Genomic DNA, 16,055 nt, shown 5'->3' with positions numbered 1-16,055 from the left:
ACAAGACTGAAGGAAAGGAATTGAGGTTTTGAATGGTACAGTACAGATAAAACTGATTTAGATGGATTATGGCAATTTTAACACAAAAAGTGGCCATCAGATTTGACTGAGATTTTCATGTGCAAACTTACGACGGACAAACAACTGACTACTGAGTTAATGATGGCATTTTAAAAGAATTCCCTCAAAGAACAGAAAAATCATCTCAATGACTCTTTGTCATTTTAGTAACTCTAACCCAATCTAAGCTATTATTTATCACCAACAATTTTTCATGGCAGATAAAACTCAATTGTACTGGTTAGCTTACTAAATATTTGCACTGGTTTATAGGTACCCGTTTAGAAGTTGTTTTGTGAGTCATGGCATATAAAAAGTTCATGTTTTGAAGTTTTGAGTAACTGTCAAGTAAGGTTGGTACTGTAAATCACAAACTACTTCAGTTTATAGTCTTAATAAACGGTTAGATATTTCTTAAAGTGATTCTAAACGTGGGCGGGTTTGCATGGGCGAGTAGGCAAATGCATGATCAATGATTTTATATGTGGGCGAGTTGGCGTGGGGCGAGTTGTTCCGTGGGCAAGATGATTGGTTACCCTTATTCCCACACAATTCAAAAGCCTACAACACTTCGCTTGTTAAAACAATTTTTATCTATTTCCATTTTGTTTTTTCCTACAAAAATTACAAAATACTGAAACTACGTCCCAGATGTGCAGACTGTCTATTGTTTATCAGTATGGATGCAGAAACTCTTTAATAAGTGAACAGCTGTCGTTTTGGTTTGACAAAAAAATGAGAAAAATCGACGTTCAGACAGGAAATATTTCAAAAAAGCTTAAGACAGATGCATAATGAGTTTGATGCGCAAAGCATGGATGGTGGGTGAATGGATATCTGTAGATCAGAGGGTGGCCTTGTTTGTAGACAATAAGATGGATGGGTAGCTTGTTTGGTAGGTGGGTGGATGGATGGATGGAGGAATGGATAGGTGGCGAATGTGTATATGTATATATGCATGGGTCAAATGTGTACATGGGCGGATGGAAATGACCTAGATCGAAAGGACTGCAGATAAAAAAGACCAGCATTCAGGTGGATGGGTGGGTAGAGCTTGCTTGGCAGGTGGGTGGATGGATGGAGCAATGGATGGGTAGTGAATGGAAAGATGAATAATAAATGAAAGATGAAGTACACTTATTATTTTTCTACTTACACTTGGAAAATATACTTCAAATCCTGCCAGTAACTAGTATTCACATGAACATTTGATGCAGACACTAGATTTGGATTGACACCCTTCTCTATCGCTCCTCTTGGTGGTTCATGAACAACAAACAACAATAAAAGAAAGCAAACAGAACCAAGCATTGGAGTAATCTGAAATAAGAATAAGAAACAAAATAAATAATCAAAAACCTAATTGATCTTTTGTGAGCAAGAAAATTGTGCTAACTTTCCAATGAAGTTGATAAATTGGAGGAAAGAAAACTTGAGAACCCACAGAAAAACACCTGGATGAACCAGGGTTTTACCATAAGCACAATCAATGCAAAATAAAAAATAAAAACAGGCTGCGCCCTAAAGGACACAGAAAGTTTTTTATATATCTTCTTTCGCTTCAAACTAATCATAAAGGTTTTTATGATCAAAAAATCCAGTCAGACTTCAACAGTACAAAGTTTTCCATCTAATAAAAACTGCCTTAAATGCCGATGTCCCTGAGATTATAATATTGTATACAAAGTAATATTTATAATGGACCATATGATGAGTTGACTCAGGAAAAGCCCTGATCTTCATTTAATATGCACTATCTTAGTGGAGCACTTGATTGGTGTCAGACCACTTGATGAGTGCTCTGCTATACATTTTCCCCATAACTGGGGTTTGGAATTCTAATGAGTTTGGTAATTAATGCTAATTTACTAAATGCTTAATTATATCAAATTAACCTAGCTGTGATTATTTATTTTTTGATAATGCTATTTCTTATAATTACTAAGCTGATCGACAAATGGAGTCAAATTGTGACTGTGCAACACAGTGAGCTGCATCATCACATTCACTGGTTTGTACTTTATGAAACCCTTTGGTTGAATAAAACTTAAAAAATCTTGTAACAATTAAGTTTGTAGTGGTTATTGACCAGTTAGAGGTCTGTCTCACAAGCTTAGAACTCGGAAGCTTCAAATGTACATATAAAAAAAGTCATACATTTTTGTTAAGCATGTTCTAGAAAAAATATATTTATAAAAAATATTTAGTATAATATGTATGTAGAGTTCACAGAAAGTGCAATAAAAATAACATTTTAAAATTAAAATTTCTTCACACAGATTTTCCCTTATAATTTTGTTAGTTCAGCATACAGCTAATTAGCACATTTTTAGCAAAATCATTAGAATTCCTAAACCCAGTTATATATGGGTAAACGTTTTATTACTACTGAAATCATTCAGCTGTTAGCAGCACTAAAATAACAATCCATTGCATTTTGAATTTTGGTTAACTCATGTGACCATTTGAAGGGCCTCAAGTAGTAATGTGACATGTATTCAAATCATCAGAAAAGAGTAGGAAACCAAATGGTCACATGAGTTAACCAAAATTCAAAAAGTGAAAAATTGTTGTATTTTCAGCACTAGAAGCAGTTGTCATGAGTGATTTCAGTAAATATTTCATGTATTAATACTATTATTATTATTATTATTATTATTATTATTATTATGGTGATGATAATGATGATGATGATGATGAAGATGATGATTGTAATGGTAATCGTGTACTCCATGACCAGCCGACTTGTGTCGGTCAAACTATCGCCCGACTGTTGGTCGACAGTTGCCTGACTATCGGCCGTCTATCGGCCGTCTATCGGCCGTCTATCGGCCGTGAGTTGGCTGAGCGTTGGCTGGCTATAGGCCGTGTGTTGTCTGACTATCGGCCAATACACGGTCGACAGTTTTATTACTTCTTCAGGTTTTGTTGTCGGTCGATGCATGGCCAACGCACGACCAACAGTCGGCCAATTATCGGTAAAGTGTTGGTGAAGTGTCAATGATTTATTAAAGAACAGTAATCGTGAACAGTAATCGGTAATAATGATTTTTTAAAGAACAGGATTAAAATATAATGGGGCAATAATAAGTTTGTGGGAAAAGTTTTACGTGATTTGGGGTTTCTGTTATCTTATCGATGGATCTAAATTGTACCAACTCACTGTTTGTTCGGCAAACCCTCTAAAGTATTTATAAAGAACTTTCTTTTGAAGCATTTTATTTATCACTTTAACAAAACATGTTTCAAGAAAAATCTGGAAAAATCATTAAAAACTTTTATTCTTTTTATTCAATTTTTGGTTTTAAGGATTCAAGTCTTCATTTTAATAAGTCGATGGTTAAAAATCGTTAAAAACTTTTATTTTAAATTTCAAATTCAAGTTATTATTTTAAAGATTCAAGTAGTTGTTTTTATAATAAGTCAATGAAATATTAAAGATTTGATAATATTAATGGAGTGTTGGTGAAATGACGGTCAAGTGTTGGCCAACATACAGCCGATAGTCAGGCAACTATCGACCAACAGTCAGGCGATAGTCAACCGACACGTGTCGGCTGGTCATGAAGTACACGATTACTGATTGCAATACCATGATTACCTCAGGATCCATGTTGTCTCCAGAGGGACGTTTAATCGCTAACATCCCTCTGGATGAGTAGTGAGAAGGGACATTTAGTTTAAAAAACTCTTATGAATTTAAACATAAGGAACGATTCCACTAAATTGCCCCTAATGAATATAATTATGAGGAACAATTTGTCTAAATGTCCCTTGTCACCATTCGTCAGGCAAGTTCCCTCATAAAATAATCACTAGGACCATAACATTGACCCAGTATCAATCTTATACTGAGACATGATGACTTTCTTACTACTAGAATATGCTAAAGACCTTAAGCACTATCATATACAGTAACAATAATTATAAAGAAATTGCATGTGCAATTGATGATTCATGCATGATTCTCTAGAGTACATGACAGTACATGGTAATCAAGACTCTTAAATTCATTCATTCCACTCACTATATTAACCAAAGTTGACTATATTTTGGTTTACCCTCCTTGGGATCTGTAACCATATTGTTACAAACAAGCATGACCTTTTGGCATGGTGATTAGTGATTAAATGTTCCCTCAAGCCTTGGGAGGTTAAGTTAGAATTCCTCCGCCTACGGCATCTGGACTTCAACAAAACCTCCCTCAGCTTTCAGGGACATTTAATCACTAATCACTCTACGGTCATACTATAACTTATATAAATTATTGTTATTTTTTATTCAATCAATAGCATCAGAAAACTGCCTCAATGAGAGAACAAACAAACAACAAAACAACTCTACATTTTGATGGTGGAACTGAGAATTGAACTGAACTGTACATGTAGTACCACCCATCTTTCATTTCTTGATGCTTAAGGCTGGAGATGGAGAAAGAAATAAAACTTACCCTTAACCCCCACTGCCACTCATCAAATGCAGCTGCTACTACAGATCCCACTATATAACCAAGACCACTGTGAATAAAAAGTATATCATACTTTAGCAATTGGTGGAAGGAGGTGATTACTAACTCACAAAACATCTGTCTTTCTTGGTGTTGCAGGATGCATTGCATTCTGGGCTGCTGTTCTTTGTATTGCAGGGTATTGATTAGCTCCAAACTGTAGTTTTTCTCAACTATTGAACATTACACTGTCTTCATGGTTCAGGTGTGCCCTGCAACACCAAGAAAGAGCTGACTTTTTCCATGTACAATGTCTTAAATATGTGGGCCATATTTGCAGAATGGAAAATTATGCACTATGGAAACAATAGTGTTGTTTGACAAATGAATATCTAACAAGATAAGGAGAAAAGTGGAAAATCTTTCTTGCAGTGGACAAACAACATATCTGAAAAATGATATAAACAAAAAGGACTTAGTGCCTATTGGAACATCTTTTTAATGCTGGGCGATTCATGTGCCATATGATAGAGATAAAGAAAAGATATCTATTCAAATTGGGTGGAGGAGCAGGTTAGCTGGAACTACTGATCCTTTTATCACATTCAAACCAGCTCATGCATTCCTATCAAGGTTCAAAGATTCAGTTGCTTAATGGAAGTTTGATTTTCATACTGATTTGAAACTTGCATTGATTAAACGAATGTTGTAAATTTCAATCCAGACCTTTACTTTAAAACATCAAAATGTTCATTTGCGAAAGAACTTTTTGAACAAAACATTACACCACACAAATGACTTTAAAATGGTAGTTAGAATTGTAGAAATAATTTTAGCTTTGCACCGTCCAATCTGTGAAGAACTAAATAAACTTTTAATCCAAGCCCAGAATTCGAATTTACAAAGTTTGTTTTATTAATGCAAGATTCAAAACAAGATGCAAATCAAACTTCAAATGATAAAATGAATCTTTGAACCTTTATAGGAACGCATGAGCTGGTTTGACTGTAAAGTAAAATAACTCTCAAGGCTATAATTTGTATATTGACCAATTCTAGAAATGTTAAACAAGGGTTAGCGTTAGGGTTGATCAGTATATACATGTACAATGTAGAAAAAACTTTTAAGCAGTTTTTGGATTTACCTGCCAACAGGTATAGCAAAGTAAAATATAGAAAGCATTCTTGTCCTCATGTCTCCTGTAAACAGATCTGCTATGACTGTTGGTGCTATGGTAGAATAACTGGCTTCACCAATACCAACTACACCTCTTAGAACTAAAAACCACCAAAAATGCTGTAATGAGAAAAGAAGAATTCAGAATAATCAATATTAACATTTCACATGGTCAATAAATCCAAACGTTTATTAACCATAAATTTGTAGGTGAAAAATTTATGAAGGCAAAACCTTAATTCTTCAGTTTGATATTTCAAACTCTAAAGGTGCTGACATATGGTACAACATTGCACACAACATTGCAAGCAACAAATTTGAATCAGGTGACACACATTGCAACAAAATCTTGCAACATCACTTGTGTCAGCCTGCTACTGTATGTTAAGATATTTGGTCACAGCAGTTATAAATTTGGTGTAAGGTGATTGGCTGGAAATTTCAAAATGTTGCAGGTAATGTTGCGGCCATGCTCACATGATGAAATTTGTTGCGAGCAATGTTGCGAGAGTAGAGCGCGATTCAACTTCAGATTTGTTGCATGCAGCGTTGCATGCAACAAGTTTGGGGTAGACAAGCTGCAACAGTACTGTTGTGTGCAATGTTGCACCCTGTGTGTCAACACCTTAAGTTTTGGTCCAGCCTGGGATTAAGCCCACAATATCCCACATGAAAGTCTCATGCTCAACCATTACTGAGCCAGCCAGATGTTGGCTTGTACTTACATTGTCACTTAGAAGAGTACTGGAATAGACGACTAGTGACCAAACCAATACACCAACAGCCATCAAGTACTTCCTCTTAAGCCTGTCACCAAGGTAACCAAAAACCGGTGCAACTAACATGTAACTACAGATAAAGGAGGTCTGTAGTAGTCCTGTCAAAGAGTTGTCATCTTCTTTGTGGAAATATTTTTGTATTTGAATAAGGATACCTGAAGAAAGAAATGAATAACGCACACTACTATAAATGGAAAAAAGCCAAAATACTCTATGCCACTGACGACTTGCAGTAACAGGTCATCTGACCCTACCTCCCTTAAAATGAGACTTGGCAGTATGAGTGTAATATAATTCATAATTCAAGGGTTTTCTTTGGGTTCTATGAATTTTCTTACTTCACAATGTAAGCATGTCTCATCAACTAAATCGCTGATCTTGATTTTTTGGGGAAATTGTTGCAATGTGAAAGGACATTAAATTATAAATATGTTGAGGTGTGGGAGTATTTTGTAGATACCAAATACCCCTCCCTTGAATGTATGAATGAATGAAATACTAAACAACTCTATTTCAGTTATGCACCTATCAATGTCTTGCCCCAATGGGGGGAGCCTGGGCATACCCAGGGCTATTGACATCTTTGAAAAAAAAATGTCAATGAGTCCCTCTTAAGGCCATATATCAAATTGCATGACAATAGGCCCCTCACAAGGAGCAGAGATACATGATATAATATAAAGTACACCAGGAGAGAGCTTCATATTTCTAAGCAAAATAACTGAAAGGTAATACAGAAATTGAGCTTCAAGTCAGAAAATCATTGCCTGACTTCAGGAGTGGATATCTGTGCAATAACAGCAATCCAAACAGAGCATGCAATACAAGTCATGTTTAACATCTTTTGTGAGTAAATAAAAGAATATACAACACATGTTTAACTAATCTCTTCCGCAATTGTAAGCAAATAGAATTATACAACACGTTTAACAATTTCTGACATCTTTTTTTTCCTGCTATTTATTGACACAACATTTGAAAGTGAAACTTATTGCAACTTTTTTAAAAGAAAACTAAAAAACCCAAAAAAACAAATTGCATGTATTTAGGTTGAATAAGAGTGAAATTCCTTAGCTTTTTCACCTCTGACTTTCATGTCAATTCACAATTTTGCTTAGGCCAACTCTCTCATTCCCAGTCTTTCTCTGACCAAATTGTCAATACACCCTACCATGGTGGGACCCTTGTGTCAATAAAAGCCTGGCCGCCCCTGTCAATGGGCAAGGTTCTTATGTCAAATAGCCAGTGAATACCCAGCTCCCCCCGTTGGGGGAAGACATTGATAGGTGCATTAGATCAACAACATTTAAAAAATAATCTTACAGTTGTTTACATCTAAGCATGAACACATGACACTAAAACATGTTCTAATAATTATTATTATTAATTATCAATTATTGGTCACTGAAATGTAGGAAGATAGTCAACTAGAAAGTGCACATTTGGCCTGCAGCTCTTTAAAATCTCAGAAAACATTCTAATTTCAAATAGCTGCACACCAAACGAGCACTTTCTGACCAACTTCAAAATGTTTCAGCGACCAATTAGAACATGTTTTAGTGTCATGTGTTCAAGCTTGGATGTAAACAATTGTAAAAACATATTTTCATATGCTTTTTTCTTCATTTCATTTTCAGAATTACAGTAATTAAACTAATAAAGTCATATTATTGAAAACAGGAAGTGGGCAGGAGTACCAGTCGTTTTGTAGGATTCTTGTCACCACGAATTTGTATTTATTCTTAATTAAATAAGCTTTAAAATAGTTTATAAAAACCTTTATTTTAAATAGGGTTTTTATATACTTATCATTACATATAAATCATATAAATTATACAATCTTTTTGAAATTTTGAAGACCTTGAATAACAAGTTGGGGATTTGAGCCCAGTTTTCACCCGACTGCGTGGGAACGGCGTGTAAACTTAAATTATGGAAGGTTTCAGGTCCAATCACTTCTGAGATAGATAAGTAATAAGCCAAAAGATTTGTAAATTAGGTATTTAACCTTACCTGCAATGGTAAACCTGTCCATATAGTTGAGCAGATTGATGAGAACAAGTACTGCAACAGTCAAGTAAGCACGACAGTTCGTCCCAAAAACTGGAGCGGCTACTCTAGGCATATCGGATATTTCGTTGTTTCGAGCTTCCTCTTCTGGACTTATGGAATTAGTGTCCCTCTCGTTGGACATAACCTCGAAGTTGGAGCTTATATTTTTCGTAGTTTTTCGGCCGTTTTGATTGTGAAATATTTTGTTTTTCTTCCTCGAAGCTGCGTGATGAACAAGAGATTCCTAGTGAGGGACGGTTACATAGAAATACACAGGAAGCCCAAATCATAAAGGTCGATTCAGATATTCTGAGCGATAGCGGTCATGGGTATAAAGCCTGTTACACTGTGTTACGGTCACCAAGAAGTTCAAATTGACTGACGTTAAAAAAAAATAAGTTCGAATTCTTTAGTTCTGAGCTTTTTAAACAGCAAAAGGAAAAGCTTCAATGAAGAGAAATGAAATTCTTGGGGACCGTAACATGATCCAACACGATTTGACAGCTAGCGCTCAAATGGTGAATTGCCTTATAAGCTTCGAGATGCATCCTCGGAAACCTAGGGGTCAAAAATTCAATTCCGTCGTCGCTTGTTGCTCGACAGAATCTTATAACCCCCGGGTTCCCAAGGATGGTCGTAACGGCATGTTGCATATATAAAATACTTTCTACCATGTATTTAATATCATTGATCACGGACGTGTACCACCTGAGTCCGTGGGCGTTTCGTTCATTCCATTTTCGTTTGAATTTTTAAAAAGTGAAATCGAAAAACGATAAAATTTTCATGTTTTCAACAACAGCGACAACTATTGGACTATGGGGGGGGGGGGGAGGGGGGATATTGGTGGGGTGATAGAGCGCAGTTAAGGATACCGGAAGTAAGAGCATTTTCGAGTGGTCACCCCTCCCCTACACGTGGTGTTTTGTCATATGTCAGCGATATTGTGATTTCTTATTCGTGATTCAGAAAACTGAAATGCGATTTCTGATTCGGGAAACGGAAATCCAAAATCCTGCATTCTCTCGTTCAAATCCGTATTTTCGCCCATGCAATATACCTATGCAGTGCCGAAAAGTCAGTTTTCTGATTTCTGAAACAATAATCTAAAATAATTCTTGTACAATTCCTGATTTCTGATTCCAATAATCAGTTTGGCCGCAAAGCATCCTGATTATCCTGATTGAGAAGATATATCGTAAATAAATTAATCTACACGTGGTGTTTTGTCGTATGTCAGCGAGATTGTGATTTCTGATTCGTGATTTAGAAAACTGAAATGCGATATCTGATTCAGGAAGCGGAAATCCAATGATCCTGCATTCTCTCGTTCAAACTTGTATTTTCGCCCATGCAATATACCTAGGCAGTGCCGAAAAGTAAGTTTTCTGATTTCTGAAACAGGAACATACTAAAATAACTATTGTACAATTCCTGATTTCTGATTCCAATAATCGGGTTGGCCAGTAGTATAGGGGATGGGGGTTCCAGCGCAACGACCACCGGAGGATTACCCGTCTAAAGTACCCCCCTCGATTCGTACCGCGATTACCCGCATCCCGCGTCTATGTAAAATATGTTAGTCTATATATGGAGTGCGAAGATTGTAAGAGAACTTTTAAGAAAGAAGTGGACTTGAAGAAGCATTTAAAGATGAAGACGAAATGTATGAGCAGCTATGATTGTGGATGTGGTAAGAAGTTTGAGACTAAGGTTAAATTGTTTTGGCATTGTCAGGATTGTGAGTATGACTACGACGATCTGAAAAGGGTCTGGAATTAGGTATAAGATATTTCCTATTATATAGATGGAATCCCAAAGCAATTTCGAAACGGTGTCAATACCCGGTAACGGTGAGATTGACGTTAGACAGTTTTGGCGTCAGTCAGAAAGGAAGGTCAAGAGAACGCTTCGAAAAGGTATAGAAGAATTAGGAGCCCTGAAAGCGAGTATAATGGTAGAAGTGAGTCTATCAAAAGATGAGGCAACGACGACAGCAATGCTGCGATCAAAGTCGTTAGTGATATTAGAGTCCACCAATCTGGATAAGTCACTCAGCGAAGCCTTAGAAGCAATAATGGAGTCGCTGTCTAACTACACGAAAGAAGGATCAGGTTGGACAGTGGAGGAGGTAGAAGGTATGGAGGTTAGCATGGCAAGGTACGTACCAATACGAGGAGGAAGTTACGTGCCCCTACCAACTTGGGTAGAAAGGAAAAAAGCCATAGTCAACGTAAAGAATGACGACAACCGCTGCTTTATGTGGGCAATACGATCCGCACTGTATCCAGTAGATAAGGATCCCTGTAGGACAAGTAAGTATCCCACAGACGATTTAGAGTGGGATGGTGTGGAATTTCCCATGCAGTTGATAGACATCCCCATATTTGAGGAAATAAACGATTTAGCAATTAACGTTTACGGAGTCAGAGACCAAACGATAGTGCCACTAGCGCTGTCAAAGAGTAAAGGAGAACGAATACACCTCTTCTACCACGGCGGACATTATTCGTGGGTCAAACATGTTAGCAGACTATTTTACAGACACACCAAACACAAAGGCAAGAAATACTTCTGCGATTGCTGCTTATTATCCTTTACCAGCGTTAAAGCTCTAAAGGATCACGACGAAATGTGTCGCGGAGTCGAAGACGTGGCGCAACGGATCCAGATGCCCACAGATAAGAACCTATCCTACTCAGACCATCAAAAGCAGATGCAGGTGCCTTACGTGATATATGCAGACTTTGAAGCGTTGATAACTAAGGAAGAGCAGAAAAGTGGTGCCACGAATAAGGTGGGATTACACGAGATCTGCTCCTTTGGTTACATAGTAGTCAGATCAGACGGTAAGGCCGACCCTCCTGTAATTTACCGAGGTAAGAACGCAGCTAATGAGTTTCTAGAAGCATTGCGAGAAGAGGAGGAAGAGATAAGAGAACAATTAAGACACCCAAAGAAGATGGTATTTACCAAAGAGAACCAGGAGGCTTTTACCAAGGCAAAGAAATGCCACATTTGCCAACATACGCTTCTCCAGTTTGGAAGACGAGCCAAGAAAGCGTGGGACGAAGATGGAAAGTATCTAGGAGAAGCTCATTTTAAATGCGGGAAGTATGCTAAGAAAGGTGAGAAGCCGGGAAAGCCCTCCACGCACTGCATTCACTGCCACAAAGCATTTGTTGAGGATTTCTATGTGGATAAGGTTAGAGATCACTGCCACATCACGGGTAAATACAGAGGAGCGGCTCATTGGAAATGTAATATAAACTTCAAAGTAGACCCAGAAATGGAAATACCCGTATTCTTTCACAATTTAAGGGGTTACGACAGTCACTTACTTTTACAAGGAACAGACGGCTCCGAAGTAAAGTGCATACCCAACAACAAAGAAAGGTACATGTCCGTAACTGTAGGCAAGCTGAAGTTCTTAGACTCACAGCAGTTCATGGCGGACTCCTTAGCAAACTTGGTTAAATACAACACGGAGTTCCCCATTTCCAGTCAATACGGCGCGGAAAGGAAAGGAGTCTACCCATACGAATACATGGATTCCTGGGAGCGATTCGAAGAACCCCTACCACCCAAAGAGAGATTCTACAGCACCCTAAACGAGTCCGGTATAAAGGACGAGGAGTACCAGCATGCGTTAGATGTGTGGGAAAAGTACTCCTGTGAGAATATGGGAGAATACCACGACATCTACCTACGTTCAGACGTAGTGCTGCTCGCAGATGTTTTCCAAAGCTTTCGAAAGATGGCAATGGAATACTACGGGTTGGATCCAGCGAACTTCTACACGGCTCCTGGGCTTAGTTGGAGTGCACTTCTAAAGAAGACAAACGCGCAACTGGATCTCCTAACGGAATACGACATGTACCGCTTTATGGAAGACGGTATCCGCGGTGGTGTTTGCGGACCCAGCAGACGATACGCCCGCGCAAACAATCCCACGGTGGAGTACGACCCGGAGAAGCCAACCACATACATCTTCTACTTAGACGCAAACAACCTCTACGGTTGGGCAATGTCGCAGTACTTACCTGTACGCGACTTCGAATGGGACAACATAAAGCCCATAGAGTTTTACCTAAACGTAGGTAAAGAAGACGACAAAGGTTACGTGCTGGAGGTGGACCTGGAATACCCAGAGCACTTGCACGACGCACACAATGAGTTCCCATTAGCACCAGAAGCAATAGAAATACCATTTAAGCAGCTGAGTCCGCTGCAGAGGGAAATGTGTCCTGGCTACAAACCCTACAGGAAGCTAACGATGAACCTAATGGACAAGCGAAAGTACGTGGTGCATTACCGCAACCTGCAGTTCTATGTGCGCCACGGCTTACGCGTGAAGAAGATTCACCGCGTTTTGAAGTTCACGCAGGAACCATGGATGCGCTCCTACATTGACTTTAACACACAAAAGCGTACGCAGGCAAAGAATGACTTCGAAAAGAACCTGTTTAAACTAATGAACAATAGCGTATTTGGTAAGACAATGGAGAACATCCGCAAGCGCGTAAGCATAAAGATAGCCAGCACCAGAGAGGAAGCAGAAGCATACGTGTCACAGCCTGGATTCGTTAGATACGTAGAAATGTTAAACTTCTACGTGATTTACATGAAGAAAGCGAATCTATTCCTGAATAAACCCGTATACACGGGGTTTACAGTGTTAGACCTATCAAAGCTGCTCATGTATGAGTTTTACTACGACAAGCTAAAACCGAAATACGGTGATAAGTGCCGCCTCTTATACACCGACACCGATTCCTTGATACTAGAGGTGCAGACGGAAGACATTTACGAAGACTGTGTTCCCGACATCGATGAATACGACACCAGTGATTACCCACGCGACCACTTCCTTTACTCCCCTAAAAACAAGAAAGTAATCGGGAAAATGAAGGATGAGATGAAAGGAAAACCCATCGTGGAATACGTGGGCCTGAAACCCAAGATGTACAGCGTGCTAAAGCTGGACGGTGTAGAAAAGAAAGCCAAAGGCGTAAAAAAGTACGTGGTTAAGAAGGACATAACCCACGATTCATACTTAAAGGTCCTGCGTACGCGTAAGGAACAGCGACATAAAATGAACAGCCTGCGCAGCTACGGACATCAAATACACAACGTTACACAGGAGAAGGTGTCACTGTCTGCATTTGACGGTAAGAGGTGGATGTGTGATGATGGTATCCATACGATAGCATTCGGACATCACACGATAAGCAGTTCTTCCATGACGAACCCACGTGTGGGGCCATCGTGAAGATAATACAAGATGGGCTGACCCTTCTTAGCTATCGCACTTCGGATCTGGTAAGTTTCCAAAGACCAATTAGGATCCGTAGCTCTTTTGGATCCTCCTTCTAATTCACCCGGCTCATAGAGATATCGAACCGTGACATTACCTAATCTTTTTTCATGGGGGAAGACCGCCCTCGAACTTCTGACGAAGGACTTGTGTTCCACGTGTTTCTTTTTTATGGCATCCTTGGGTTTCATTCCCGTAGCCCTGGCCGCCTCGTTGTTCAAAGCCGCGACGACCTGGGGGAGCCTCTGAGTCCATTCTCTGTTGCGTTTGGATGGATCTTCCAGCTCTTTCCAATACTGGTACCCAAAGAGACGCTCAGCCAAGGTTTTATTAAATCTTTCGACGATGCTCTGACCCCTGTGGTACTCAGCTTTGGCTCTCCTAATTTTAGTGTCGTGGTCTTTCAGGGTCTTAGTAACCACGCCCATGAACTCCGTTCCCGCATCCACTTGCAGCAGCTTAGGCCATTTCAAGACGCGCTTATAAATCCTACCTAGGGCTTCTGCGACTTCCCCAGAATCCTTGCTGATTATGGGTTCGGCGTCCTTGTATCTGCTTGCGATATCAACTACGGTCAAAGCGTACCTATAGGTCTTTCTTCTCACCTTGTCATGTGGTAAGAAGAGCAAATCCGCCTGATGAACTTCATTAGGGGTATTTACGGTAAAGCTGGGCCTGGGAATGTACTTGGGCACGGGAAGATAAACCTGCCAGAGGGTTTGTTTTTTCAACCAGTTCTTAGCCGTTTCTTCTGATACCCTGGCCGCGGTCGCGAGTTTCTTGATAGCTGACGCTCCTTTCCAATAGCCTTCAGGCCCATAGTAAATCCTTTTGAGTTTGTCCTCTACGCGGCCCATTATATGAATTCCAAAACAAGATTGATCTTGCGTCCGTTAAAATCCACCGTCTTTCCGTCCACTTTAATGGTGATGTTTATGCTTTCTACCAAATTAGACAAGTCATAGCTCAAAGAAATGGGAGTGTATTCTTCTGAGTCAAATGGATTACCTTTGGGTAGAAACTTGGACATAAGAGAAGACTTTTCTCCATTGTCGTAACTATGGACTAAATCGCAATGGACTTCGTAAGAGGATGCGACTTTCCATTTTACATCATATGTACTGCCGCTATTTATCGTGGTACTAGTAAGGCCCAGGAGTTCTACCAATGGACTGTCCTTTAGATTGGCGCTCCCATTATTTTTCTTAAATGTCATTTCATGGGGTAATCCTGTGGTAAGAGTATATCCATGCTTTGCTAGCTCCTTAGCCAGTGTTATGGGGGTGTAATGGGAATCTGGTATTTTTGGTTTGGTGCCGGAAGTTCCGATGACAAAGCCATTAATTAAATTATACCAAGAATTGTACAAAGAGCAACTAACCAACCGAACCTTACAGGCTTTGATGGGAGGATTCAAATACGTGGTAAAGTCATTCTTGTCGCTTTCCAAAAAGACGATCATTATATTAGATACGCCAAAGCCACGCCTCCGGCCAGCCCTGCGACTCCTACGAAGACCAGCTCACTATCTTTTTGTTTCTTAGAAGGCTGGTAGTAATTCTTGAACTGAGGCTTTTTTAACGCCACTGTGGGATGCGCTTGCGCATAAAGTTTAAAGGCGTAGTCTGTGTTTTCGAAGTTCTTATCCGCCTGCATTTTGTCTTGGTAATTCTTATCCAACCAATCCCTGTAAGCTTGTCTTTTTTCATTCCAAGCTGCAACGTCCCTTTGATATTTCTCCAGCGCTAAGTCGTGTCTCTTTCTTTCGGCGGCCAAATTTCCGCTGCGATCACCTCTAACTAATCTATCCAAATATTGACCACCATAATTAGCCCCTGTAAATGCTAAAGCTGCAATGACTCCACCTGCGACTAAGCTAACCATTATACATTAGGTAGGTACTTTTCCTTCCGTAGGTAATCCTTTACCATGATAGCCCCGCCAACGGCAGCGGTCATCTTAGCAAAATTAGCGAAGCTCTTGCTTGGGTCTTCAGTAAAGTCTTCTTTGAGCACTTTCTTACCTACCCAACCAATACCCGCAACAATAGAAGTAATGATAGCTGCTTCTTCAACAGTTTTCAACAACGCGGTCGACATTATATTACAAAGCGAGAAGGTTATTATTCCATTTCAGGGATTTTGCTTTTTCTAACCTCCACAGGTGCGCGATATGTTGGGGCCTCCCACTTTACTTCTGGCTTCGTAGCCCGCCATTGTAAGTA

At 39.4% G+C, this 16,055-nt stretch overlaps 1 protein-coding gene across 1 annotated transcript in view; it reads right to left on the bottom strand.

Moving 5' to 3' along the window:
- LOC148909725 (protein spinster homolog 3-like) overlaps nt 1-8,790 on the bottom strand; it is a 9,804-nt gene extending 1,014 nt beyond the window's left edge. Inside the window, 5 exon segments of the mRNA XM_089032162.1 lie at nt 1,217-1,380; nt 4,511-4,577; nt 5,652-5,803; nt 6,409-6,617; nt 8,476-8,790. Of these exon segments, the coding sequence (XP_088888288.1) occupies nt 1,217-1,380; nt 4,511-4,577; nt 5,652-5,803; nt 6,409-6,617; nt 8,476-8,656 (773 nt within the window). The 5' untranslated portion in view covers nt 8,657-8,790.
- Nucleotides 8,791-16,055: the final 7,265 nt, after the last annotated feature.

The sequence above is a fragment of the Actinia tenebrosa genome, unplaced genomic scaffold, assembly GCF_029948245.1.
Source record: "Actinia tenebrosa isolate PJP-AT-01 unplaced genomic scaffold, QUT_ActTen_1.0 PGA_scaffold1__47_contigs__length_23844297, whole genome shotgun sequence".
NCBI lineage: Eukaryota > Metazoa > Cnidaria > Anthozoa > Actiniaria > Actiniidae > Actinia > Actinia tenebrosa.
This window is presented reverse-complemented; position numbering and strand designations above follow the sequence as displayed.